This window comes from Cyclopterus lumpus, chromosome 14 (assembly GCF_009769545.1).
Source record: "Cyclopterus lumpus isolate fCycLum1 chromosome 14, fCycLum1.pri, whole genome shotgun sequence".
NCBI classification, from domain to species: Eukaryota; Metazoa; Chordata; class Actinopteri; order Perciformes; family Cyclopteridae; genus Cyclopterus; species Cyclopterus lumpus.
Genome location: NC_046979.1, coordinates 23,208,674 through 23,236,252, shown reverse-complemented (window position 1 = coordinate 23,236,252; position 27,579 = coordinate 23,208,674). Strand labels below are relative to the sequence as shown.

Sequence of the window (27,579 nt, the reverse complement as noted above, 5' to 3'; positions counted from 1 at the left end):
CTCTCTAGTGGGGCAACATGGTACTACAAGCTCCTTAAGATATGATGGTGCATCACCAATCAAGGCTTTGTAGGTGAGGAGAAGAATTTTAAATGTGATTCTTGATTTTACAGGGAGCCAGTGCAGAGCAGCTAATACAGGAGTCATGTGATCTCTTTTCTTAGTTTTTGTGAGTACACGAGCTGCAGCATTCTGGATCAACTGGAGGGGCTTAAGATACTTATTAGGGCAGCCTGATAATAAGGAGTTGCAGTAATCTAGTCTGGAAGTAACAAACACGTGAACCAGTTTTTCTGCATCTTTTTGGGACAAGATGTGCCTGATTTTTGAAATGTTACGTAGATGAAAAAATGCAATCCTTGAGATTTGCTTAACGTGGAGTTAAAGGACAAGTCTCGGTCAAAGATAACTAGAGATTCTTTACAGTGGTGTTGGATGCCAGGACAATGCCATCTACAGAAACCACATCACCAGATAATTGATCTCTGAGGTGTTCAGGGCCAGTAAAATAACTTCTGTTTTGTCTGAGTTTAACATCAGGAAGTTGCAGGTCATCCATGTTTTTATGTCTTTAAGACATTCTTGAATTTTAGCGAGCTGGTTGGTCTCCTCTGGTTTGATCGATAGATATAATTGAGTATCGTCTGCATAACAATGAAAGTTTATGGAGTGTTTCCTGATAATGTTGCCCAAAGGAAGCATATATAAGGTAAATAAAATTGGTCCAAGCACAGAACCTTGTGGAACTCCGTGATTAACGTTGGTGGTCATTGAGGCTTCATCGTTTACAAATACAAACTGAGATCGATCTGATAAATAGGATTTAAACCAACTTAGTGCGGTACCTGAAATGCCAATCGACTGATCCAGTCTCTGTAATAGGATGTCATGATCAATGGTGTCGAACGCAGCACTAAGGTCTAACAAGACCAGTACGGAGATGAGTCCTTTATCAGCACTAAGGTCTAACAAGACCAGTACGGAGATGAGTCCTTTATCAGCACTAAGGTCTAACAAGACCAGTACAGAGATGAGTCCTTTATCAGCACTAAGGTCTAACAATACCAGTACGGAGATGAGTCCTTTATCAGCACTAAGGTCTAACAAGACCAGTACGGAGATGAGTCCTTTATCAACACTAAGGTCTAACAAGACCAGTACGGAGATGAGTCCTTTATCAGCACTAAGGTCTAACAAGACCAGTACAGAGATGAGTCCTTTATCAGCACTAAGGTCTAACAAGACCAGTACGGAGATGAGTCCTTTATCAGCACTAAGGTCTAACAAGACCAGTACAGAGATGAGTCATTTATCAGCACTAAGGTCTAACAAGACCAGTACAGAGATGAGTCCTTTATCTGATGCAGTTAGGAGGTCATTTGTCATTTTTACCAGTACTCTCTCTGGGCTGTGGTGTTTTCTAAATCCTGACTGAAACTCCTCAAATAAACTATTCTGATGTAGGAAGTCACACAACTGATTTGCGACTACTTTCTCAAGGATCTTAGAGAGGAAGGGAAGGTTAGAGATCGGTCTGTAGTTAGCCAACACCTCTGGATTAAGAGTGGTCTTCTTCAGGAGAGGTTTAATTACAGCTACTTTGAAGGAATGTGGTACATGGCCTGTTAGCAAAGACACATTAACAATATCCAACAGAGAGGTGCCAATTAAAGGCAACACGTCTTTAAGCAGCCTCGTTGGAATGGGGTCTAAGAGACAGGTAGACGGTTTAGAATAATATATGTATTACAAAGGAATTATTAAGGACATATAGATGATTAATAAGGAACTTTATAAAGTGTTGGCAAATGATGAAGACATTATTTAAATGTCAGATATTCATGCATTTATTTCTACACATAATGAATTAGATATGCACTAATGGTTAGTGAGTATGTTAACGTGCTTTATAAACGTGTTGTAATACTGCAATTCATAATTAATTAAGGCAAGGGCGTAGGTTTTTCCAGAGTGGTCTTTTTGATGATTATGCTTAGACACACAAAGTACCTTTTCCAATGTAGGGCTATAATGCAGCCACAGATACTGTCAGGATCTGGAGTTGTGTGTCTTGTTTCCTGTTTTATTGTGAAGTCCTTGTCTCTCATGTCCTCTGTTTCTCTGCACTTCCTGTCCCTGTGGTTGTCTGCCATGTCCCTGATTGTTTCCTCCTGTGTCCAGTCACCTGCACCAGCCCTGTGTATTTAAACCCTGCTTGTGTCAACCCCCATATGATCTCGGCACCCGAGACATTCAAAGGGACCCGCTTGGCTTATGGGGGCCTCGTAGCCTCAGGGGCAAGGTTCACGCCTTCCCAGCCCCGGAGTTGGGGGTCCAAACCTTTCCAGCTTCAGATCAGATCAAATCCAGTCTGAGCCTGCAGGCACAGAGGGAAGACGACTCGGTCTCAGCGGTGTGTAGTAGACTTCTACTGAATGTCCTCAGCAGGGCTTCCCACCACTTCTTCTGACTCGCGATGCTCTTGCAGAGAGCTTTGGTCCCGGTTCGGTTGGGCACCTGAGCTATAGAACAGGTTTAATCTGGTGACATCTCGTCAACACTGAGCTGACTCATGTTGGTAATGCCTGAGTTGCTGAAGAGGCAGATCACGTGATTGACAGCACCTCCGGAAAGACGTCACTGCTGACACTCTTGTCAGTTTTGTTGAGGCAGACTTTACATTTTGAGGAAGATGTAGTTGCTCAATGTATTTTATGTGTCTTCTTTGTTTTCTATTTTCTTTTTGTGCTGCCGATTCTTAAGGGAATCAAGATGTCAGTGTACATCCTCCTGTGATGATGGTCAACTGCTTGGACAGAGAACTGCACACATTTCTTGGTGAACTGGTGACGAAAGAAAGAAGGCTAGAGTTGATCACAGAGTCCGTACTTCCTGTCTGATCAGCTATAATGTTTATGTTCACTAGTTTAATTTCATTATTCTGCTTCGCCTTAAAAAAACATTACATGAGGTGCAAACTCATCTTTGGCACAGCACCTTGACCTTAGAGTGCCTTCATCCTCATCATCATCCTCATCATGACAAACTCAGTAGTTTCACAATAACCAGTTTGTTGTCCCTCCTCAGCAATGCAAAACCTTTCTTCCAATCCAAGTCGCCAACCTTAATTTAAATGCCTCTTCACTCCAAACCATATCAGTCCAGTTAGTTGAGTTTCTGAATTCATCCCCAATATCATAATTTCTTATTTGAGGCCTTCCTTGTATATCAGGATGATCAGAGAAAGAAAGAACTGATGCAGCCCAAAAAACAGCCATATTTTGTCCAGCTTCCTGTCACTGGAGAACAGGGTTAGGACCCAAGAGCAGACCACAGGAGACAGAATCAGGGTAAGGAGTTTTATTCCGTAAAAGAATTGAGCAGATCACGACGTGAGTCCCGAGGATCGACGTCGGAGGCAGGCACACGAAACAGGAACTCTACGCACAAGGAGAGAGGAAGTTAGCGAGGTAACAAGCCAGTGGAGAAACTCATGGAGCGGCAGTGGAGACTACCGCGGCAGAAGACCTAACAGACTGACAACCCAGGCCTGCAGGACCAGGGTTGATAAGGAGCCACAGCTGTGCACCGCTCGGGCGTGGGGGGGCCATGGGCAGCGTCTGGAGGTAAGACGAGCACATGGCAACACATGAGGTAAGGACACTTGGGAGAACAGAGGTAAACACACTGGGTCAGACAGGGATCCTGACACTTGCAGACTTTTCAGTAAAGGTAAAGACTATAATAAATGTACTGTTTGTCTGTGGGCTATAACCCAGAGGGGCATACGTTTTTAACACCTCGAGTCATAAGATGACACTGTGACGCTTCGTAACATTTCAAACATAATCAAATCACATAATCACATGACTCCTGTATTAGCTGCGCTGCACTGGCTCCCTGTAAAATCAAGAATCACATTTAAAATTCTTCTCCTCACCTACAAAGCCTTGATTGGTGATGCACCATCATATCTTAAGGAGCTTGTAGTACCATATTGCCCCACTAGAGAGCTGTGCTCACTAAATGCGGGGCTACTTGCCAAATTTGTGATATTGGGCTATAGAAAATAAACTGAATTGAATTGAAATCCATTGAATCACACAAAGGACATTAAATGGTCTGACATGTTTGACAGAGCAGGTTTCAATACTAGTTTGAGACGCTTTCTGTGGCCCAGTTATTAGTCTGCTCCCTTCGGTCCTGGTACTTCTTTTGGGCTTTTTGCTCACAGCATCCTGTTGATGACTCCTATTATCTCATATTGTCTGGAAAACATTATGTGCATGTTATTGTGAAGCTTTGACATATCAAAGGACACTTAGTAGTATCAGCTGATATATACTGTATATATGTTTGATATGTGATTCCATGTTTGTTTTTATACAAGTGAGAGATGAAAGGAGTGGTTTTCTGCAGAGTAGACCGTTTTGTAGAATATAATATCATTTTGAATTGAATCTTGTGGTTATTTAACTTCCCTTGTGCATCTTATGTTTGACTGAGAGTTTGGGCCCAGTTAGGTCTGTAAGAGACATTGAAGAAGAGCCTGCTTTGCATGGAGGCACCTTGCTGGTCTTGTTGGGACAGGAGCACTCGCACATAATGAAAAGGTGGTCCCCACTGCAGCTGCATCAGTAGCAGCACTGACTCGCTGGGACTCCTTCCTGTCAAACACGAAGATGCTCTGGCTGAGTCTTCTAACTCTCATTACACACAGCCAGACTCTCGTCACAGCCCTGCCTCTACGAAGCCCGGGCCGGCCGGCAGGACGCCACCCTGGACCGCCTGAGGCTGACCAGAGGTTTGCAGAGGTATTCATCAGTTCAGACGTGGGCTACAGGTCTCTATGTGGTTTTATTTATGGGAGAGTTATAGCCTCCCCTCCTTGACCTGAGGGCAGCTTTGCTCAGGCGTGGTTGTGTTAGTCCGGCTAAGTGCTGGATTTGCCTAAAAGCTTCTTAAACAACGTCTTTGTTGGTCCACCGATAAGATCTGTGTTCATTCTGTAAAAGGCAGAATATCCTTTTCCACTGGTGCATAAATATATTTCTGTGTTTATGTGGTGATATACGTTAACGTTTAACAGAAAAGTTGAAAGAAAGAGTCCATGTAAACTATTTCATTAGTGGCTTGTAACAAAGGAAGGTATACTTCTTTAGCTTTTTCTTGTTGGTTTGTTAGTTAACTAGTTAACTACTCGTTGTTTAGGGAGAGCTGCTCATAACAGCACCTGTTTTCATTTATTGTCTATTTTGGAGTAAATCAGGTCTAAAATAAGCACTAATCGAGCACTAAAATAAGAAGCACATATTTCTTCTGAATCTTAATGTCTCGTTAAATATATATCTTTGTATTGGATGTGTCTACAGCTGTGCACCGTGTTTAACCCTCTAACATCTCCAGTAAGCAGTCCTTGGGGCTCTTTAGGATGACAAGATAACAAGAAAGGTTTTGATATATGGTAACTTAAAAAGATAATTTCACTGAAGTTCAGTGTGATGCATGGATGACATGTCTGCCATGAGCTTGGCTCCACTGTCAGTCTGACCGGACTCCTTTCTCAAAAGGCAGCCGGCTGTTATCTTGTGGTGACAGCTGGAGTCAGGAGATAAAATGGTCATTCAATGTGAGCCACCACAGCCACCTGCCAAGTCAGGTTTATATATATATATATATATATATATATATATATATATATATATATATATATATATATATATATATCTCCAGCATGCCAGGAGTCCTTTATATACCTGGCTATTACATTTCAACACATTATGAGTAAGTATTCATATTTGATACATTTTGTGAAATGAAAAGAAAAGGTAAAATCTGTTTGTGTATTTCTAAATTACACCATCATATGACGACACCCAATGCTAGTTCTTCAAATGGAAAATTGGCCACCTTCTATGTAGATACCCGATCAGTGTTGATGATAGATGAAGTTCTCCTGCTGTGCGGAGTCGTGGCGGCAGGGCCTACATGTACCAGGATGCATTGCTGCAGGTTGTATCCTCCTGCACAGCCAATACATTTGCAGCCTCGGGCCTCTCTCTGCTGCATCTCTCCGCTGCATCTGTCCGCTGCATCTGTCCGCTGCATCTCTTCGCTGCATCTCTCCGCTGCATCTCTCCGCTGCATCTGTCCGCTGCATCTGTCCGCTGCATCTCTCCGCTGCATCTGTCCGCTGCATCTCTTCACTGCATCTCTTCGCTGCATCTCTCCGCTGCATCTCTCCGCTGCATCTGTCCGCTGCATCTCTTCGCTGCCTCTGTCCGCTCCATCTCTCTGCTGCATCTCTCCGCTGCATCTCTCCGCTGCATCTGTCCGCTGCATCTCTCCGCTGCATCTGTCCGCTGCATCTCTCCGCTGCATCTCTTCGCTGCATCTGTCCGCTGCATCTCTTCGCTGCATCTCTCCGCTGCATCTCTCCGCTGCATCTGTCCGCTGCATCTCTCCGCTGCATCTCTTCGCTGCATCTGTCCGCTGCATCTCTCCGCTGCATCTGTCCGCTGCATCTCTTCGCTGCACCTCTCCGCTGCATCTGTCTGCTGCATCTCTCCGCTGCATCTCTCTGCTGCATCTCTTCGCTGCATCTGTCCGCTGCATCTGTCCACTGCATCTGTCCGCTGCATCTCTCCGCTGCATCTCTTCGCTGCATCTGTCCGCTGCATCTCTCCACTGCATCTCTCCGCTGCATCTGTCCGCTGCATCTGTCCGCTGCATCTCTCCGCTGCATCTCTTCGCTGCATCTGTCCGCTGCATCTGTCCGCTGCATCTCTCCGCTGCATCTCTCCGCTGCATCTCTCCGCTGCATCTCTTCACTGCATCTCTCCGCTGCATCTCTCCGCTGCATCTCTCCGCTGCATCTCTCTGTGCATCTCGCTCCAATAGATACCGAATATATGAGTCAACATTCTCTGACCTCATATTTTGGGATGCAATAGTGAAATACAGAAGGATTCATCAGTGTGTGAACAGTTACTGGTGTCATTCACGTCACATTAGAGGGGATGCAGTAAATATGTTACCATGGAGATGAGTGTACACAGAAACCATTACATGGCATGCTTACTTATTGTACCTTTAAAATTACAGGACACAGCAACATTGGTACTATCATTAAAGGTTTGAGAAAATGTTTGGAATGTTTACTGTGAAGACTGTAAGACATTTAAAGTGCTTTACAGAACACATAAAGGCACATATTTAAAGATATAAGGAAACTATATAATAGAAACAGAAGGAAATATAAAATAGGAACATAGGATTTAAAAAAAGGGCAAAACACAATAAAAAGATCAAAAACCATACATAATACATTTTACAGTGCAGTGCAAAATATAAACAAATAGACCCAACTGCAGGCTGTCTGATCTGAGACCTGTGAAGACAAAAATTTAGATTCATGACAGCACCAGGATCTCTGGCCTGGTTTGTGGACTTAAACGTTAGTCATTCCAGGAGTGGTTGAATATTTGTTTTAATCATTAGCGAGCGTGATATTTAGAGAAAAAGCCAAGTGTCAATTATTTTCAGCGTGTGGTTGTTTTTCTCTGTTTCATCGAAGGATTGTCAAACCCAGTTGGCACAAAAAGAAGAACACATTCATTTGTGTCTAATTGAATGTCCATCTTCTGCATATATTCATACCTTTCAGTTGACTGCAGCAATGCACCCTTCGCATACGGACTGAATGATCTTTTTCAGGAATATCTTCGGCATTTCTATGGCTACAAGCCCGAGTCGGAGAGACAGAAGAGGACTGCAGACTCCGATGTAAATGCTGATTGGCCGACAGGACTCTGTGATGAGGTCCAGAGGATGCAGCGCTTCTTTGGTTTGCCTCCGACTGGAGAGCTGACCAACGACACTCTGGCAGTTATGAGGAGGCCGCGGTGTGGTCTGTCAGACGTGGAGCCATTCGGAGGGACGATCCGCTGGAAAAAGCACTCCCTCAGTTACCGGTGAGGAATTCTATTGAATAGCAAACACATCCCATAAATGCCTGCAACTATAAAGGGCATCACTTAGGCATAGTGGTGCTTTGAGCTAAATGTGAACACTAGCCTGGAAATCTGAACACAATAACAATGCTAAAATCCTGAGGTATTAGCAGGTATAATGGTTACCATATCGACCATCGGGGAATGCCATTTGTTTTTCAGGTATGGTCATAAAAAAAGTATTCATACATACATTAGTTATACAAATGCCTATACCAATTCATGGCAATCCATCCAATGGTTGTCAACGTTTCACTCTAAACCACAAATGTGTATCTGATGAACCTGAATCTCCAGTCATCATCCTCTGGTGACAGCCTAGTCATCAGGAAGAAATTTTAACATTGTACATTCCCACAAACTACCGATACTCCTGTAATTTCCCCACTGAGGGACTAATAAAGGATTATCTTATCTTATCTTATCTTATCTTACTATGAATTAATTTTTGCACTGGTCAGAGAAAGTGTTGTATTATGAGCAACAGGCAGAATGTGTTGAAGAAGTTTTCAATTCAGTTTATTTTGTATAGCCCAATATCACAAATTACCAGAGGGCTTTACAATCTGTACACATACGACATCCCTGACCTTTGACCTCACATCGGATCAGGAAAAACTCCCCAAAAATAACCTTTGACAGGGAAAAAAGGGAAGAAACCTTCAGGAGAGCAACAGAGGAGGATCCCTCTCCCCGGATGGACAGATGAAGAGATGTCATGTGTACAGAATGAACAGAGTTACAAAGTTACATAAACACATTATATGAATATGACAATGTATGAATGGAACTCCAATCCATGAAACAGAAGGAGGTAGAGAGGAGGGGGCGGGGCATCAGCAGGGCCAACGCGGGAGGCCGGCTCACCAGCATCAGACACCTCCAGGTCCAATGGACCCTATGAGACGTGAAGTCACAAAGACTCCGGGGAGGAAGCAGAGTTAATAAGGTGCAATGGAGAGATGTAAATCAGAAGAAGTATATCAAGTGGCCATTATTAAAAGTTAGGTTTGATGAAAACACAGGATTTTCCCCCTTGAGACCTCTGTTCGTGTCCCATTTAAAACCAAAACTAAACGCTGACTTTATGCTTATACGTTTCATGATTTCAGATTGTCCGCTAAGGGCAGTTCTTATGTACGCTAGTCATGTTGTTATTCTAACCTTAACTAAGTAGTTCTGTTGCCTAGACCTAACTTATTGATTCACAACATTAACCACGCAGCGTTTCTGCAAGCGAGCTGACATGAAATGTATTTATAAACTTCTTACTCATAAACGTCGACATTCAACATATCTCGTGGTTTGCAGGAATTGCACAATGGCGACCAGGTTGCTTTGGACCACGGATGTCTGTAGAAAGTTTCATTGCAATCCATCCAATAGTTGTTGAGATATTTCAGTCTGGACCAAAGTGGTGGACCGACTAACCAACCGACAGACAAACATTAAATCATCTTTTTCCACGAGCATGGAAAAAGATGATTCATGTAAGAGCCAATACAAAGTTGTGTTTGTTTGAAACAAAAAGCACTAAATGAGCCACATAAGATGAAGTAAATAAAGTGTTGGTTCTGTCTTCTATCCTCAGGATCGCTGGCTACAACCTCCCCGTCCTGACCTCCAAGGTGCACAACATCTTCAGGGCGGCGTGGAAGATCTGGTCCAACGTTACACCGATGAAATTTCGCAAGCGGGGCAGGAAAGAGGCTGACATCGTCATCTCCTTCCACACCGGCGGTGAGCTTTAAAGTGACACATGGCGTACCGGATTCAGCGGGTATACTGGTGAACTGCATTCTCTGTTGCAGATCATGAAGACGGCTCACCTTTTGATGGCACAGGAGGAATCCTGGCTCACGCCTTCCTGCCTGGGTTGGGTATTGGTGGAGACGTGCACTTTGATGCCGATGAGGACTGGAGCTACAACTCTACTGGTACAGTGTTATAGTTAGAAATGTCACACACTAAAAAAAAGAAAGAAAGCGCTATCTTCTTCCTGTTTTGGTTTCAAAATGGTTGAATAACTTCCTTTGTACCTGAAATGGAGCCTTCATGTTCCCAGGAGGTTGTACCTGGAGGCAGATCATAGTGACAGTGAAGCTTGTGGGAACCAATCTAAACGCAGATAGTGTCAATATTCTACAGCCACTGTGCAATCAACATTTATAAGTTAAAGCAAATAATGCAACAATTGTTGTAACAAAGATGTTAGGTGACCAGTTGCCACAGATGTTAGGTGACCAGTTGCCACAGATGTTAGGTGACACGTTGCCACAGATGTCAGGTGACACGTTGCCACAGATGTCAGGTGAACAGTTGCCACAGATGTCAGGTGAACAGTTGCCACAGATGTCAGGTGAACAGTTGCCACAGATGTCAGGTGACACGTTGCCACAGATGTCAGGTGAACAGTTGCCACAGATGTCAGGTGACACGTTGCCACAGATGTCAGGTGACACGTTGCCACAGATGTCAGGTGACACGTTGCCACAGATGTCAGGTGACACGTTGCCACAGATGTCAGGTGACCAGTCTGATTCTTTTTGTCCCTTTTCTCTCTCACTGACATTTATGAGCACTGTTTTTTTGCAGCTTATCTCATTAATAAAACCCTGACAAGGCGTGTGTTCCTGCTGCAGGTTTCAACCTGTTTGCTGTAGCAGTCCATGAATTTGGCCATGCACTTGGCCTGTCCCACTCATCTGATCCCGGTGCTATCATGTACCCAGCATACAACGTTGCCCCCAGTTATGAAATTCAGCTCTCCTTCAAGGATGTCAAGGACATCCAACGCCTTTATGGTGAGTTCATGGTTGTAATGCTTGGATTCCAAAGGTTTGCGCATTATTTTTCAATGCACACAAATAGAAAATGGATTGTGAGATATTGTAAAACATGCTTGATTAAAAGAAACCTAATTTTTAACTTTGCTTTGTTCTCAACCTGAAAAATGTTATTCAATTGGATACACATTTGTATATTGGATAGATTTTGTGTGTAACATATTGACATGCCAGTTTAGTTACATGTACATGGTTATACTTTTATAAAGTATTTGTTGTAGATAGTTAGCGTTTTCGTTCCCACAGCAGTGTGTGGGGGAACCAACCCCCAAAGCTTAAAACCAGAACATCATCTTTTTAATGTGTCCCTATTATTCTGTTGGAATTAGTTCAATTACAGTTCATTCTTATATAATAACCACAGCCACAATTTCATTTTCAAATCTAAAATCGTACAGGCTTGGATTTTATGCTTATCAAATCTTCTGGCATCTATCACTTCATTGTGTTGCATTGGCTGAGCATTGGTGGTTTAAACTATTTTCAATGAAAGAAAAAGACAAAGGAGAGTGAGCGAGCAGCATAATAAAATAATTGCTTAATGGTTACATCACATTCATATATGCAGTTTATTCCATTATTCATTACATTGTGTACACAAGATCACATACAATCTGCTAATGCAAATCATCGTTTTAGCTGACCGAAGCAATTCATTAGAAAGACCGAGATCTGGTGGGAGAAAGCATCAAGTTTTTCTATAATTCCTATTTGATGGGAAAAATGACATACCACATCCAAATGTCTAGTAATCTCGTACAGTCTTGTGTCCTGTGTGTCTTCTAAAAGTATCTCAATAAGAGGACCTTATCGCTCTTTATACTACGTGTCCTGACTTGCTCTTTTACTCCTGCCATAACAACGGCCACATGGAGCGTCATCATTTGACGAATATGAATACTGACCAAGCTGCCGACTACTGAGTTTGGAGTGAGAACTGTCTGGTTCATAACACATGCATACATGTTAGAATCTCTGTGACTTTGGCTTGGAAGTTATTTGATTCTTTGCAGATGATATATTCTTGTGAATAACAGTATCCTTGCATTTGTCAGCCAGCTTTTGTTTGAACAGAAAATACTGATCTGCGGACATTTCACAGCACAGGTCTGTTTGTTTGTGTCAATGCGGCACTTGGACTGTTCACTTCTGTTGCCTGCAGGTATCAGTTCCAATTTTGCTTCACTATCTTCAAAAAACCCTCCTCCAAGAACACCTGACAAATGTGATCCAGATTTGTCCTTTGATGCTGTAACAGAATTACAACAAGAAGTGCTGTTTTTTAAAGACAGGTACGTGAACTGTCCCAATATATATCCATCACGAGGGAGGAGAGACAGACTTGCTTCTCACCTGGTGCTTCATTGGATACTGGATCAAATAATACTTGAAATGTTTCAGATAACTTTATGCCTTTTCAGATTTATGTGGCGCAAACATCCTCAGTTTGATGAGACAAGAATCACCCTGATTAGCAGTCTGTGGCCAGAGAGTGTACCTCCCAACTTGGATGCTGCGTATCAGAATGTGGAGAAGAATGTTAACTTGTTTTTCAAAGGTAAATTAAAGTAATATCCCAAAAGAGCTGACATGAGTTGAGCAATATGCACTTTAATTGACTTTTTAAATGAAAAAAGCAGATATGCCCAAATGGTGTATATGAAATATACTGTATATGTGTTTCAGGTCATCAATACTGGGTTCTGAGGCAGTTAAGACTTGAGGAAGGTCTTCCAAGAAACATATCGGACTTTGGCTTCCCCTCCGGAATAAAATATGTAGATGCTGCTCTTCACTTCAGAAATGAGCGCTACACTGTGTTCTTCACTGGACACGAATGTTGGAGGTATTGAGGACACTGTACAGTTTCCCAAAGCTACTTCCTAAGCTAACCACCTGCTGGCTGTACCCTTGAATGGTGCACGGCTATCAGTCATAAAAGATCTGGGTGATTAAAATGAGTAATAGCTAATTCGCTAATTCAGGGTCTAGAGCTAATGTCAGGAGATATGCAAACTACAGCACGGTCACGTGACTTGACGTCAACAGCTTTAAGCTAAAGGCAGACTGGAGATCGGCTTTATGACGTTTAACCCATTGACTTCGAGACGAGGGACCCAGAAGTGAACAACGACTCAGGATACTGTGTCTCTTGACAACTGTCTTTCGATGAGCACATTATTGCACTCACTTAGGTTTTGATGGAATATAAATGTATACATTTCCTGTGTGAGTAATGGCTCGCTATCACTGGTGTTGCTATTTCTCAACCGATATGGGCTTTTGACTTCTGTTGTCATTAGACACTGGTTTACCATGTAAGATTGTCTCCTCCTAAGCTCCAGCATGTTGTCTTTGTGTCCGATATACAGGTACAATGAGCAGCAGATGATGATGGAAGGATCAGCGACACTTATAGAGCAGCAATGGCCAGGGATTCCAACTCCCATAGATGCAGCTGTCTTCTCTGAGGGTAGTTACATCTCCTTCCGGTGTCCCTTTCACTTCCATGAAAGATACTGCACATTAAACAACATGCTTGAGGGTTGATTACAATCCTGCAACAGCCACAGATACCGGATTTTGTTTTATCAGAGCGATTATTGAATATCTCTTTACGGGATGTCATATGACCGGTCTAGCTCATATGATCCAATTAAAAAGCTCAGTGTTGCTAATATTCCATTGATGCATGTGTATTGTGTGCACTGAGTTTAAACGTGTGCATTATAGGTCTCACAATAATGAATCTTCATGCCCATCAGGACTTGTGCACTTCTTCAAGGGAAACATCCACTACAGATTTGACCCCAGCTCCAAACACGTTGTGTCCACCAGCCGCACTAATGAGCTGCTGGAATGCAAGAAGAATGACGACAATGAAATACTGTCAGAGGGGAGATGATTGAAGCTTGAACACTGTGGTGCTGTGTGTCTGCTGTGTGCGTAAACACACAGTGTTACGAAGCTCTGGTATTCTGCATTAACCACAACTTACCTCATACCAAATTGGGAAGTGATGAATGATGTAGGGAAGTGGTTAAAAGAGTTACAGCATCAGACAGTACAATGTTGTACAAATGGCATTAGTACCTTGTATCAAAATACGTTTTTTTAGTTGTGTTTGATTGTATGGTTGATTCTAATGTTGCTGCTGGATGTGTGTGTTTTTAAGACATTACATGATAGCGGCATGTCTTCTAAAGATACTTAACAGAATATATAATGGATTTATAAATGTTCTTTAAAAGGTAGTTATACCTTCGTATCCCTGTGAAAATGATCCATTATACACATCTATAAAACAAAAATGTGTGCTTATTTATTGAAACACACTGATTCACTGGTATTGATCAATTCACCTGAGATGTCATTGTAAGGAACACTACTGCTTTTCCTCATACACTGTTGGGCAACAGTGACCAGAATGTAGCTTTCCACTACACAACACTAATGTTCAAAGTATCGTAGATTATTACAGATGCATCTGGATGGAAAATAACCAGATTATTTGATGACTTATTGTACTCTCAGAGCTTTTCATTTCAATTCAATTCAATTCAGTTTATTTTGTATAGCCCAATATCACACATTACAAATTATCCTCAGAGAGCTTTACAATCTGTACACATACAACATCACTGACCTTTGACCTCACATCAGGAAAAGCTCCCCAAAAATAACCTTTGACAGGGAAAAAAGGGAAGAAACCTTCAGGAGAGCAACAGAGGAGGATCCCTCTCCCCGGATGGACAGATGAAGAGATGTCATGTGTACAGAATGAACAGCATTACAAAGTTACATAATTTGAATTGTTAGTTCATAATGACATGACACAACATGTCTGTGTTTGTTCACACTGAAGCAACAACAGCTTGAGGGCTGGAGAAGAGTCTGTAAGTCAAAGCTCAGGGCACTCAGTACTTGATAATAAATGAAATCAATAACATGTTCATTCAGGGTCATACATCTGTTCTCGTTAGTTGTCTGTCTATTATTTTATTTTTTATATTAATAACTACGTTACTGATTTCAATAATATTTGCTGTAAAATGATGAGATGACGCCAGGAACACTTCTCAATCAATTTGCAGATTCAGACATTTCTTTCTTTCAAGGTCAACCGAACACGTTATGGTCAGCTCCATTTGTTGTGGAGTTTTCACACAAACCACACAAGCCTCTTCACCACATGGAATGTTGGCAGTTTTATAGAATTTGTATAAATTGCAAGATAAGGCATATTTCTGATCAAATGTAACATGAATTAAAGCTGCAAGCAGCGATGTACGTGCAGCTTTTGCACGGGCTGGACATCTTGGGGTACTGGCTGGACATTCAATTCAATTCAGTTTATTTTGCATAGCCCAATATCACAAATTACAAATTATCCTCAGAGGGCTTTACAATCTGTACACATACGACATCCCTGACCTTTGACCTCACATTGGATCAGGAAAAACTCCCCAAAAATAACCTTTGTCAGGGAAAAAAGGGAAGAAACCTTCAGGAGAGCAACAGAGGAGGATCCCTCTCCCCGGATGGACAGATGAATAGATGTCATGTGACCAGATGAACAGAGTTACAGAGTTACATAAACACATTACATGAATATGACAAATTATGAATAATTAGTAGTAGGCATGGACCACGATCCAGACCTCCACAATCCATGGAACAGAAGGAGGAAGAGAGGAGGGGGCATCAGCAGGGCCACGGCAGGAGGCAGGAGGCATCGCGAATCAGCTTGCTATTTTCTATTTTCGCTGAGTCATATTGGTGTGCACATTTTTAATAATCCCAAGCACCTCTTTTCCCCACGTAAAGCAGACCAAAAAACAATCAAATAATAATTGGTCCTCCGCTCTGACGTTTGTTAATTTATTTTGAAAAACATATTTTTATGATACCCCCACTGTTGGAAAACTGATGCAAAATAAAACAAATAATAAAAAAATATGGCAGCTTCATGAGAAGTGTGATTATCTAAAAAGAATGTCCTCAGGTATAATCTGATACATGCAACACATGTTTGGTTTCGTCATGGAAACTTTTTTGTTGGGTGTGCAATCAAAACACAACTTCCTCTCTTGTCCAGTAAATGAGTTTCTGACATAGTTGCTCAACATGCCCTGTTCTCTGCCTATAAATCATCTACCTGCAGCACAGAAACACAAACTGTAATTGAGGAAATATGAAGACTTTCAATCTGTGCATTCTCCTAAGCTTGGCAATCGCAGCTTACTGTGTGCCAATATCGCAGGTTACTGTGGAAGATGAGAATTTCGCAGAGGTATGCATTCCTACTTTTTTTCTGCATGCATTCTGATTATGTTGCATCGTAGTGTATGTGGACACTTCAACGTTCTGTATGTTAGGCTGTACAGGAACACTAGTAACTCCTGTTAAGAGCGTTCTGCTTATAAACAGATGCCACATAGAGTATATTGTGTACATTCTGCAGCTGATACATTTTTAAGTATAACTCCTGTTCTCTCTTGCAGAGCTATCTGAAGAAATTCTTCAACCTAACAGAGGAGACTGGTCCAACTATCGAACGGGGGATCAGCCCGGTGACCAGGAAGCTGAGTGAGATGCAGAGATTCTTCGGTCTCCATATCACCGGGACCCTGGATGCTGACACCATGGCGATGATGAAGAAGCCCCGCTGTGGCGTTCCGGACAGCAACATCGCCCGTTTCTCCACGTTTGGAAGAAACCAAAAGTGGGCGACAAACAGCCTGACCTACAGGTGAGGGATCTGAAGAGAGAAGGTGTGTGACAGATGAATTGTATTTGGTCTAAGTAATAATATTCATGTTGTTCTGCCCTACAGGATAGAGAACTACACACCTGACATGTCTGTGCCAGAGGTAGATGACTCCATAGAGAGGGCACTGCAGGTTTGGGCCAAAATCACTCCTCTGAGGTTCACAAGGATCCACAGTGGCACCGCTGACATCATGGTCTCCTTTGGACGTCAAAGTGAGTACAGACAAAGTTTTCCACTCTCAGTTTATTGGTAGTGAGGTTCCATTAGCTGTCTTTGCTTTAACTCCATGTGTTTCTGTGTCCTGAATCACATTGAACAGCTGATCAATACCATTTACAACCCAGCTCTGATTTTTACAGTAATTGAAAGGATTGTGTTTGCTCAACCTGACATGAGTATGTTCCTGATCACAGATCATGGTGATTATTACCCCTTTGATGGTCCTGATGGGACACTTGCCCATGCCTTTGCCCCAGCATCTGGCATTGGAGGAGATGCTCATTTTGATGACGATGAGACCTTCACTTTCCGCTCAAACATCGGTCAGTTTTGTCCCCATCAACCTACTAACTACTGTCGGTGAAATCCTAGAGTGGAGCTATAACTAACCTGTAGCTCCGTGTTTTCTGCTGCAGGCTACGTCCTCTTCATGGTGGCTGCCCATGAGTTTGGCCACTCTCTGGGTTTGTCTCACTCTGATGATCCTGGTGCTCTCATGTACCCTGTGTACTCATACAGAAACCCTGACACCTTCGTTCTGCCCCGGGATGATGTCAATGGCATCCAGTCTCTCTATGGTTTGTACCAACTGGCTCAATCATCGATGTGCCAAAAAAATGTGTTAACGCCATCGTTGTAATGTGATTATGTTTTTATTTACCCTCCAGGTCGAAACACTGGTAAGGATCCCTCTGTAGTTGACCCTGAGCCCCCCACCACCCCTGATGCCTGTGATTCCTCCATGGTCTTGGATGCTGTCGCCACCCTGCGAGGAGAGATGCTCTTCTTCAAAGACAAGTACTGTAGACACACAGTAGAATGCTTAAAAGTCTGAACGCTGAAGTCCTTTAAGGGTGTTTTCTCTTCACACGGAAGATGACTTATGCATTAAATGTCCTTGTGTGTTCTCAGCTTCTTCTGGCGGAGCTACCCCCAGAGCAGGACACCTCAGCAAAGTCTCATCACAAACTTCTGGCCCGATGCCCCCTCCAACATCAACGCTGCGTATGAAAGCCAACACTCGGACATTGTGTTTCTCTTTAAAGGTATGTAATCTCCATATTTACTTGAGGCTCTAATATGACATTGCTTTTAAGATTGATCTTTTAATGTGGATGCTAATAAGTGTTTTCTCTTAATCTCTGTACAGATCAGAAAGTGTGGGCTTTCAATGGCTATGATCTAGTGAGTGGCTATCCAAAACCAATTTCCAGTGTTGGTCTTCCCAAAAGTGTGAAGAAAATCAATGCAGTCCTTTTTGACGTGGAATCCCGAAAGACTCTGTTGTTTGTGGGCAGCGAATACTACAGGTGTGTTCAAATTAATTAAGGTGATCGATGACAGTTCACAAGATGGTTTACAAATGGTGGATGAGTCTAATTCCTGTGTGTGTTTCCTCAGTTATGATGAGGCCAGAAAGACCATGGACAAGGGATTCCCCAAGCAAGTGGATGAGACCTTCTCCGGCCTGACCAGCAAGGTGACTGCAGCTTTCCAGTACAGAGGTAAAAAGCATTCAAGCTTTCCAAGTCAAAGTTGCTTGTATGAGTTAAAGTTAGCCCAGAAACTGACAGTGAGTGAATGTGTGTTCTGCAGGTTTCACTTACATCTACAGTGGACCCTACATGTTTGAATACAGCCTGCGGACTGGGAGGTTGTTCCGCGTGCTGAGGAACGACTACTTCCTGCGCTGCACCAACTTCTAGACCAGTTTACTAGCTACACTGTTTATGGAGCCACTCTGAATGAGAAACAATGCAACATAGTTAAACTGTCCATGGCACCGTATACGTTATTTACGTTTTGTTATAGCATTTTCTCAGAATATGTACTTCATATTCATAATTTAAATATTTCTGTTGTTAAGAAAATTTGTTTAACATTGTTACAATTGCACCTCGAGACAGCTATTTTTACACCACTGTGACAAAACATATTAATGTATGTATGCAAATGTAAAAACTAAACAAATGTGACACATTGAAGAGAAATTGGCCCCATGATTAGCAAATAAAAGTTGTCTTAGGTATGGAAAACAGACTGTCCTGTTGAGTAATATATATATACAGTATTAGAACAACACTGTAAGGAAGTAACAGAAACAACTAGTAACGCTATACAGAATCACGTACATTCTCATTGATAAACAGCATGTTCACCATGTCCCCCATCTTATGCAGACAAATCTACATAACTCTATCACCAGGGGACTATAATCCCATACAAGGGCTGCTGGCTAAATGCATTGAAGAAATCAACAACTGAATGTGAAAGAATTTTCTTGAATTAAATAAAGATAAAACAAGTAATTGTTTTTGGTCCCAAGGACGAACCATTGAAAGTCAGCGCTCAGCTTCAATCACTGATGTTAAAAAACCACAAACCAAGCCAGAAATCTATGTGTAGTTATGGAATCATAACTCAACCTGAACAGCCATATCAAGACAATCACTAAATCAGCCGACTATCACCTGGATATATCAAGGGTTAGAGGACTTAAAGAGGAGAAACTGGTCCATGCATTTATCTTCAGTAGACTTGACTACTGTAACGGTGCGTTCACAGGTCTCTGTAAAGAGTCAGTCAGAACGCTGCAGCTGATTCAGAACGCTGCAGTTCGAGTCCTCACTAAGACCAGGGAAAGGGATCACATCACTCCAGTTTGGAGGTCTTTGCAGTGGCTTCCTGTCCAACAAAGAATGTACTTTAAAATCCTGCTGCTGGTTTATAAAGCACTGAATGGTTTAGGGCCTAAATACATTAGTGATCTGCTGCTATCCCGACCCCTCAGGTGGTCTGGGACTGGTCTACTTCCTGTTCCAAGAGTCAGAACTAAACATGGAGAAGCAGCGTTCAGGTCTTCTGCTCCACATATCTGGAACAAGGTCCCTGAAAGTTGCTAGTCTGCTGAGACCCTCAGGGACCCTCAGAGACCCTCAGCTCCTTTAAATCCAGATTGAAGACTTTTCTGTTTGCTGTTGCCTTTAATTGAAGCAGATTTAAGGATATCAATCAATTTCTGCATTTCACTACTGCATTTTATTTATTTAACTGCAACTTTCATTCTATTTCTTGCTTTTTGACTGTTTTTTTATGTTTTAATTAATGTGTTTGCATTATGTTTTGATGCTTTTAATAATTGTATGTGAAGCACTTTGAATTGCCTTGTTGTTGAAATATGCTATACAAATAAACTTGCCTTGCTATGTTAGAATGCTAGCAGTTGCTAATTAACACAAACACAAAGTACAGCTGAGGCTGATGGGAATGTGGTTAGTTCTGCTGCTGTTGTGTTGGTCACACAACAAATCACTGGACGGATTGAAATGTCCACCTGATGATGGCGTTAAAGGAAAAATCAGAAAACAAAAACAAAAATGTAAATCCATGCTGAGGAAGACATGAATGTTTGCACCAAATGTCAAAGTAATCCATCCAACAGTTGTTTCATGATATTTCACTCTGAACTACAAATGTTAGCCTCATGGTGGCACTAGAGGAAAAGTCAAACTTCAGCCTCACTTTCTTTCTTTTTTTGCATTATTGCATTTGTACTCACTTTGTACACTTTAAGCGTCTTTGTGTTTTTTGAAAAGCGCTATATGAATTCAATATATTATTATTTATTACTTTGTGGGGACCATGAATATATTGCACCACATTAAGTTCAACCAGAAGAGATCAACCAAATAAAGAAAAGATCATTGTTTATTATTAGAAATGAGTAGATAGTAAATAATGAGTGAGCCTGCCTGAGAAGTGATTGGCAGATGTATGATAAATAAATTCTGGGCTTAGGCATGTACGATTATGGGCTTCTGACCGAACTGATGCTAGAGCTTCATTAGTTGATGATAATATTTCAGTCTGGACCAAAATGGTGAACCATCAGGCAGACATTGCTCCAAGAGTCTGTGGGGGGTTCATAGCATAACAAGTTGTACAGTTTAAAAAGAACAGTGAACATGGTACATCACACTGTTTTCAATGCTGACTGAACCTTAACTGAGTTTACATGCACGACTTTGTGTAATAGTATGTGATTTGTGATGCAAAACATTAACATTGGGCCAATATACAGTATACAGAAATACTACCTATAACATATAATTGTATTAAACTGTTGTATGAAACCAAACATGGTCATTTCTCTCAGATAAGGTTGATGCAGCCAAGTGACCTGAGTATGAGCGTGTGACATTGATACGACATTGACCACATTATGTCATAATAATAATAATGGAGGGAGGTGAGTCACAGAGGCAACATCAGCATTTAGTGATGCAATACAGTGTTGTTATAGGAACCTTAATAATGATACATCAAGTAGAAACTCATATTACACATTTTCCTGGAAACAGAAATTATGTTTTCATTAAAGCGTTTTCTTTTTTTAACATTGCTGACACTTTGATATTCCGATTGTTTTTAAAAGTAGATTTTACAAAAATATAAAATGTGGTTTATTGTTTGTTTTTTTTATATGCAGGAGAGACATCATGCCCAATTAGTCACATACTCTCTCTCTCACACACACACACACACACACACACACACACACACACACACACATAACAATTATATATATATATATATATATATATATATATATATATATATATATATATATATATATATAGACAGACAAATATACAGACATATAGATAGATAGATAGATAGATAGATAGATATATAGATAGATAGATAGATAGATAGATAGATAGATAGATAGATAGATAGATAGATAGATAGATAGATAGATAGATAGATAGATAGATAGATAGATAGATAGATACATAGACAGATACATAGACAGACAGACAGAACACTTAGCACCTATTGCAACACCTTCCTCCCCACCGTCTACATTTACCTGAAGCAAAAGTTGCACAACAGACATATATACTGCTCCTCCCAGTGTCCAGTGTTAGGAAACAGCAACCACAATGTAGTTTACCACAAACAATAAAGTGCACATGTTACATTAAATAGATACAGAAATACTGTTAAAAAGCATTCAGGGCCTTTGGATACGTTACAGCACCCATCAATATGACACCGTATAGATATTTATCTATGAACGTGATTGTTACAGCAGTTTAGCTGTTGTGAAGCGGTTGGTGTGGGGATGTGTACAGCATGTCGCATTACAGATACTCCCTCATAGCTTTCAGAAGGACGCGTGACGTGAAGCAGCATGTCTGTGTTTTCTCACAGCACATCGTCCTGTCAGTGGCAACATGAGCCTGAGGGGAAGAGGAGACAGTCTGTGATTAAAGACCTGTGAATCCAGGACAGATTGCCTTCAACATCTGAGATATTACCTTAAGTAACAGATTAAGACATCAGCAAACATAATGCCCCAGTTGACCTGGTCAAAGGACAATCATGTATGTATGAGTCTCACTTCCTTTATTTATCCAGTTTGTTTCTAAAAGATGGGATTTTTACATCTGTGGTTTCTATCTGGACATGTCATGTGTCATGGGGAATTTTCTTTTTCTGGCTGAGCAATCAAAGCCAATCTTCTCCCTCTTATCTATAAATGGAACACTTCCTGAGTCACTGACTCAGGAAGGTAGTTGCTTCACACGCCCACCCCTCAGGGCGTCCACTCCTCAGCCTATATAACAGCTCACTCCAGAACCAACACACAAAACGCATCCAACGAGGAAGCATGAGGTCCTGCAGTCTATGCATCCTACTGAGCCTGGCAGTCACAGTCCACTGTGTGCCTGTATCACAAGTCACTGTGCAAGATGAAGGTTATGCAGAGGTATGTATGTATTCATCACTTCGTATCAATGTGTGGGTTCATATTGTGCATTTTGTGGACTTTTCTTGCTCCACAAAATCTGAAGCGCATTACTGACTAACCAGTATGACATCCTCACGTTCTTCTACAGAGCTATCTGAAGAAATTCTTCAACCTAACAGAGGAGACTGGTCCAGATATCAGACGGGGGATCAGCCCGGTGACCAGGAAGCTGAGTGAGATGCAGAGATTCTTCGGTCTCCATATCACCGGGACCCTGGATGCTGACACCATGGCGATGATGAAGAAGCCCCGCTGTGGCGTTCCGGACAGCAACATCGCCCGTTTCTCCACGTTTGGAAGAAACCAAAAGTGGGCGACAAACAGCCTGACCTACAGGTGAGGGATCTGAAGAGAGAAGGTGTGTGACAGATGAATTGTATTTGGTCTAAGTAATAATATTCATGTTGTTCTGCCCTACAGGATAGAGAACTACACACCTGACATGTCTGTGCCAGAGGTAGATGACTCCATAGAGAGGGCACTGCAGGTTTGGGCCAAAATCACTCCTCTGAGGTTCACAAGGATCCACAGTGGCACCGCTGACATCATGGTCTCCTTTGGACGTCAAAGTGAGTACAGACAGACTTTCAGTGCAGGAAGCGGAACTCGGATCCTTTACTGAAGTAAAATTAGAAATACCATTGTCTTAGATACTCCTTCACAAGTACAAGTACTGCATTCTCAGTGTCATTTAACTCAAAGTAAAGAATAATCAGTGAGACATTTTTTTATTTGATTATATTATTACAGAACTTGGGTAATATAGTTCCACATTGATTTTACTTGATTTGGTATTTTTGATTTGAATCCAAGTGTATTTCTTTGTAACAACTATATATAACGTACCACACCTTACATTATTCTGAAGTAACTGTGTGAGGTATCTATCTTGCAGCATGTCCTAGAGAGCTTGTTGACACCTCTGCTATAGCTGCATATTTGAGTGGCATTACACTCAATTACTGACAATAGTTGAAGTGCAATTACATAATGCATATATTACTCAACATAACAAAGACACAACAGTTAGTCCTCTGGTGGCATGCCAGAGTTTGCAGCTTGGAGTAATCTTGGAGCCATCTTTCCCATTTTTTAAGGGTTAAGTGTTTATCTGAGATCAAGTTTTTGGTTGTGATATCCCACAGCAAAGTGTGTGGTGTGGGGTACAATAGCAATGACATGCTTTTGTTCACCCAGTTGTGATTTGCTGTTTTTTTCTTTCAACAAAGACACAGCGAGTAAAACAACATCTCAAAGCGCAAGTTTTAGTTTGCTCAACCTGACATGAGTATGTTCCTGATCACAGATCATGGTGATTATTACCCCTTTGATGGTCCTGATGGGACTCTTGCCCATGCCTTTGCCCCAGCATCTGGCATTGGAGGAGATGCTCATTTTGATGACGATGAGACCTTCACTTTCCGCTCAAACAGAGGTGAGTTTCTTAGGCCTCCATTCTCTCTAATGTCTATCAGAGGGCGGTTACTCTTGCTGCAAAAAATAATTTCATTGTATGTAAGTCTAAGAAAAGGACCCCACTTCTCACTTGCTTGGTTCCCTCAGTAAACAAGTCTTCTTCAATATAGCATGATGTTCATTTCTTAAATTATGGTCCATTTAGCATCAGATAGACGATAAAGCAGGGTATGCTTTAGGGCGGGTCTACCTTGTGATTGATAGGTCACTACCATGGTCTGGGACTTGCCATGCTGTAACTAACCTGTAGCTCCGTGTTTTCTGCTGCAGGCTACGTCCTCTTCATGGTGGCTGCCCATGAGTTTGGCCACTCTCTGGGTTTGTCTCACTCTGATGATCCTGGTGCTCTCATGTACCCTGTGTACTCATACAGAAACCCTGACACCTTCGTTCTGCCCCGGGATGATGTCAATGGTATCCAGTCTCTCTATGGTTTGTACCATCTGCCTGGATCGTCCATGCCTGTATGCACACATAGCACAGGATCACATTCTCTGACAATCCCGTACACAACCTTTGTTGGTTTACTCAACTGTTTGGTCTTCGGTGCAATGCGATCCATGGCTTTCTAAGTACTTGGGGACTCATTTTGTCTTTGTTCCAGGTCGAAACACTGGTAAGGATCCCTCTATAGATGAACCTGAGCCCCCCACCACCCCTGATGCCTGTGATTCCTCCATGGTCTTGGATGCTGTCGCCACTGTGCGAGGAGAGATGCTCTTCTTCAAAGACAAGTACTGTAGACACACCAAAACATCTGAATCAACGGGATTGTTTTCCGTTGTAAGAGGTCCGGCTTATGTGGAAAATGTCCTTGTGTGTTCTCAGCGTCCTCTGGCGGAGCTATCCCCAGAGCAGGACACCCCAGCAAAGTCTCATCACAAGTTTCTGGCCCGATGCCCCCTCCAACATCCAAGCTGCATATGAAAGCCGACACTCAGACAAGATCTTTCTCTTTAAAGGTATGTGTTCTCCTTATCTAATCATTTTAAGTTTCTGCTTTTTACTGTCAACATTCTTTAAAATGTTTTTTGCCTACAGGTCGTAGAGTGTGGGCCTTCTCTGGCTACAACCTTGTTCGTGGCTATCCTAAAAGACTTACCAGCTTTGGTCTGCCAAGAGCCTTGAAGAAAATCGATGCGGCCCTCTATGACGTGGAATCTGGCAAGACTCTGTTCTTTGTGGGTGGCCAATACTACAGGTGTGTTCATAGTCTGCTGTGTTCAGTATTCTCAACTCTTTACCCTCATTGAATGAGTCTAAATCATGTGTGTGTTTCCTCAGTTATGATGAGGCCAGAAAGACCATGGACAGGGGATTCCCCAAGCAAGTGGATGAGACCTTCTCCGGCCTGACCAGCAAGGTGACTGCAGCTTTCCAGTACAGAGGTGAGCAACATTCAAAACTGACCTAAAAAATCAGAACTTTGCAGTTTTCCTGAGAAATTAAGGAAGAATCCTCCATCAATCTTTTCAGCTTTTAAAAGAAAAGTGACATTTGGGGTATTTATTAGCTTTCTTGCTGAGAGTGACATAAGAAGATCCATACCACTTTCATAAAACATCTGTCCGTTAAACATCCAGAAAATGTAGTTACCATTTGACAGAGCCAGTCTTGCTGATTTCCTTCTGACCTGCCTTTATGCTAAGCTAAGCTAACCAGCTCCTGGATACAGTCTTCTATTTATTGGAGAAACATGACAGTGGTATCAATCTTCTCATATAATTCAGGGCAGAGAAGGGATTAAGCCTTTCCCCAAAATGTTAAATGTTCCTATAACTAGCCCAGAAACTGACATTGAGTGAATGTGTGTTCTGCAGGTTTCACTTACATCTACAGTGGACCCTACATGTTTGAATACAGCCTGCGGACTGGGAGGTTGTTCCGCGTGCTGAGGAACGACTACTTCCTGCGCTGCACCAACTTCTAGACCAGTTTACTAGCTTGTTTAAGTAGCTGCCCTCAATGACAATGAATGTACACTATTAATAAATTAAATATTTATATTTTGCTAAATATTACATTTTAAATATTGAATTGTATAAAATCTATTTAGAGCAGCATTATATAAATAAAATGTCAAAACTATTTTTGTATGAGACATTCAGCCATCCTGTAAATCCGATAGTTCTAATCTAAGGGGCTTCTACTGTCCAGGTGACGCCTCTGAGATGTTTCTTAAAGAGAGCAAATCCACTTACATTTGAACTGTTAGTGCGGCAGTTCTTTATATCTGTTATCTAATGATATTATAGATGCGTTGGTTATGTGTGTAACCAATGCATTAACATATCAACAATGTTTTATAATGTCCTTGGAAATGAATAAAATAAAATCAACAGAAATATAAAACCCTTTTGTAGGCTCTGACGCTTTCATTTATTTCCGGTTGCTTCACAGCAGCTTCTTACTTTTACAGATTAGGAGGGTTTGAATACAGATGTCGAGATTTCATGCATGTACCTACATATGACAATTGTAATACAGATTTAGATTTGGCATCATATGTTTCTAAGCATATTGTCAGAAAAGGGGATTAATTAACAAAAAGAGGCCCCGACAGGCCCAGTGTCACACAATATAAAAACAACATAAACATTAACAGTAAATAAAAAATAGGCAAATAGTATAAAGACATGGAAGGCACTTCTTTGATATTGAAACTTGAGGTTCTCAGCCTGTTCGATGGTGTCTAGAGGCCTGGTGCCATTTGAGTCACACATTTAGTTATATATAAGTTATAGAGGTCCTGCGATAACTTTTAATCTTTCCAATATCAATCCAGAGAATTCTTATGCTGCCAAAAAACTTGGATATTTGCCAAACATTTTCTTTCTTTTTAAAAGGAATAGGTCATTGAGTTTGGTCCCAAAATGTTTATCAAATGTGCTCAACTCAGTTTTCAGAGCATTAATACAGCATAAAACAACTGCTTGGCTACTGTTCTCACTAAAGGTTGTTGTATTTGGCAGAATTTAATGGAGGAAAATATAATTTTGTAAAACTGAAAGAGCACAAAACACATGCCTTTATAAGTACAATAATACATCCTTATGCAGTTGACAGTAAACTAACAATCACCAATACTGTATTCAAACCAAAGAAATATTAAGCTAAACATATTAAGCTAAACATGTTAATATTACATTTCATGTCATTGAGCTGACGCTTTTATCCAAAGCGACTTACAATAAGTGCATTAAACCATGAGTCCAAACTCAGAACAACAAGAATCAAGAAAGTACAATTTCTTCAATAAAGTTAAACTACAAAGTGCTATCAGTAAGAGACATTTAAGTGCTACTAAAGTGTTAAACTACAAAGTGCTATCCGTAAGAGCCATTTAAGTGCTACTAAAGTGTTAAACTACAAAGTGCTATCAGTAAGAGACATTTAAGGCTATCAGTAAGAGACATTTAAGTGTTACTAAAGTGA

At 41.5% G+C, this 27,579-nt stretch overlaps 2 protein-coding genes and 1 long non-coding RNA gene across 7 annotated transcripts; 2 read left to right on the top strand and 1 right to left on the bottom strand.

Moving 5' to 3' along the window:
- The first annotated feature begins 3,075 nt into the window (after nucleotides 1-3,075).
- LOC117742899 (collagenase 3) lies at nucleotides 3,076-14,493 on the top strand. 3 transcript variants are annotated; one of them, XM_034550549.1, is made up of 11 exons: nucleotides 3,076-3,654; nucleotides 4,721-4,814; nucleotides 7,717-7,973; nucleotides 9,604-9,752; nucleotides 9,824-9,949; nucleotides 10,655-10,816; nucleotides 12,021-12,150; nucleotides 12,280-12,416; nucleotides 12,545-12,704; nucleotides 13,231-13,331; nucleotides 13,624-14,493. In XM_034550549.1, exons 1-11 carry the CDS (start codon nucleotides 3,650-3,652, stop codon nucleotides 13,761-13,763), a joined length of 1,461 nt encoding a protein of 486 aa, XP_034406440.1. In that variant the 5' UTR covers nucleotides 3,076-3,649; the 3' UTR covers nucleotides 13,764-14,493. The 3 variants fall into 3 exon arrangements, with proteins under 3 accessions (XP_034406440.1, XP_034406441.1, XP_034406442.1); XM_034550550.1 differs by lacking the exon at nucleotides 4,721-4,814 and having other exon boundaries at nucleotides 3,078-3,654; XM_034550551.1 differs by lacking the exon at nucleotides 4,721-4,814 and having other exon boundaries at nucleotides 3,079-3,626.
- Nucleotides 9,646-10,222, bottom strand: LOC117742900. Its single transcript, XR_004611056.1, has 3 exons — nucleotides 10,052-10,222; nucleotides 9,842-9,943; nucleotides 9,646-9,757 (listed from the first exon to the last, which is right to left on the bottom strand). It is a non-coding gene; the product is annotated as an uncharacterized LOC117742900 (long non-coding RNA).
- Nucleotides 14,494-16,011: 1,518 nt separating the features above from the next.
- mmp13a (matrix metallopeptidase 13a) lies at nucleotides 16,012-26,146 on the top strand. Of its 3 annotated transcripts, none has more exons than XM_034549587.1 (10): nucleotides 16,012-16,151; nucleotides 22,757-23,004; nucleotides 23,089-23,237; nucleotides 23,975-24,103; nucleotides 24,415-24,576; nucleotides 24,749-24,878; nucleotides 24,973-25,106; nucleotides 25,186-25,345; nucleotides 25,429-25,532; nucleotides 25,965-26,146. In XM_034549587.1, exons 1-10 carry the CDS (start codon nucleotides 16,053-16,055, stop codon nucleotides 26,072-26,074), a joined length of 1,425 nt encoding a protein of 474 aa, XP_034405478.1. In that variant the 5' UTR covers nucleotides 16,012-16,052; the 3' UTR covers nucleotides 26,075-26,146. The 3 variants fall into 3 exon arrangements, with proteins under 3 accessions (XP_034405478.1, XP_034405476.1, XP_034405477.1); XM_034549585.1 differs by lacking the exons at nucleotides 22,757-23,004; nucleotides 23,089-23,237; nucleotides 23,975-24,103; ... (4 more) ...; nucleotides 25,429-25,532; nucleotides 25,965-26,146 and adding exons at nucleotides 16,363-16,610; nucleotides 16,695-16,843; nucleotides 17,045-17,173; ... (4 more) ...; nucleotides 18,252-18,355; nucleotides 18,447-19,191 and having other exon boundaries at nucleotides 16,015-16,151; XM_034549586.1 differs by lacking the exon at nucleotides 16,012-16,151 and adding an exon at nucleotides 22,484-22,626.
- Nucleotides 26,147-27,579: the final 1,433 nt, after the last annotated feature.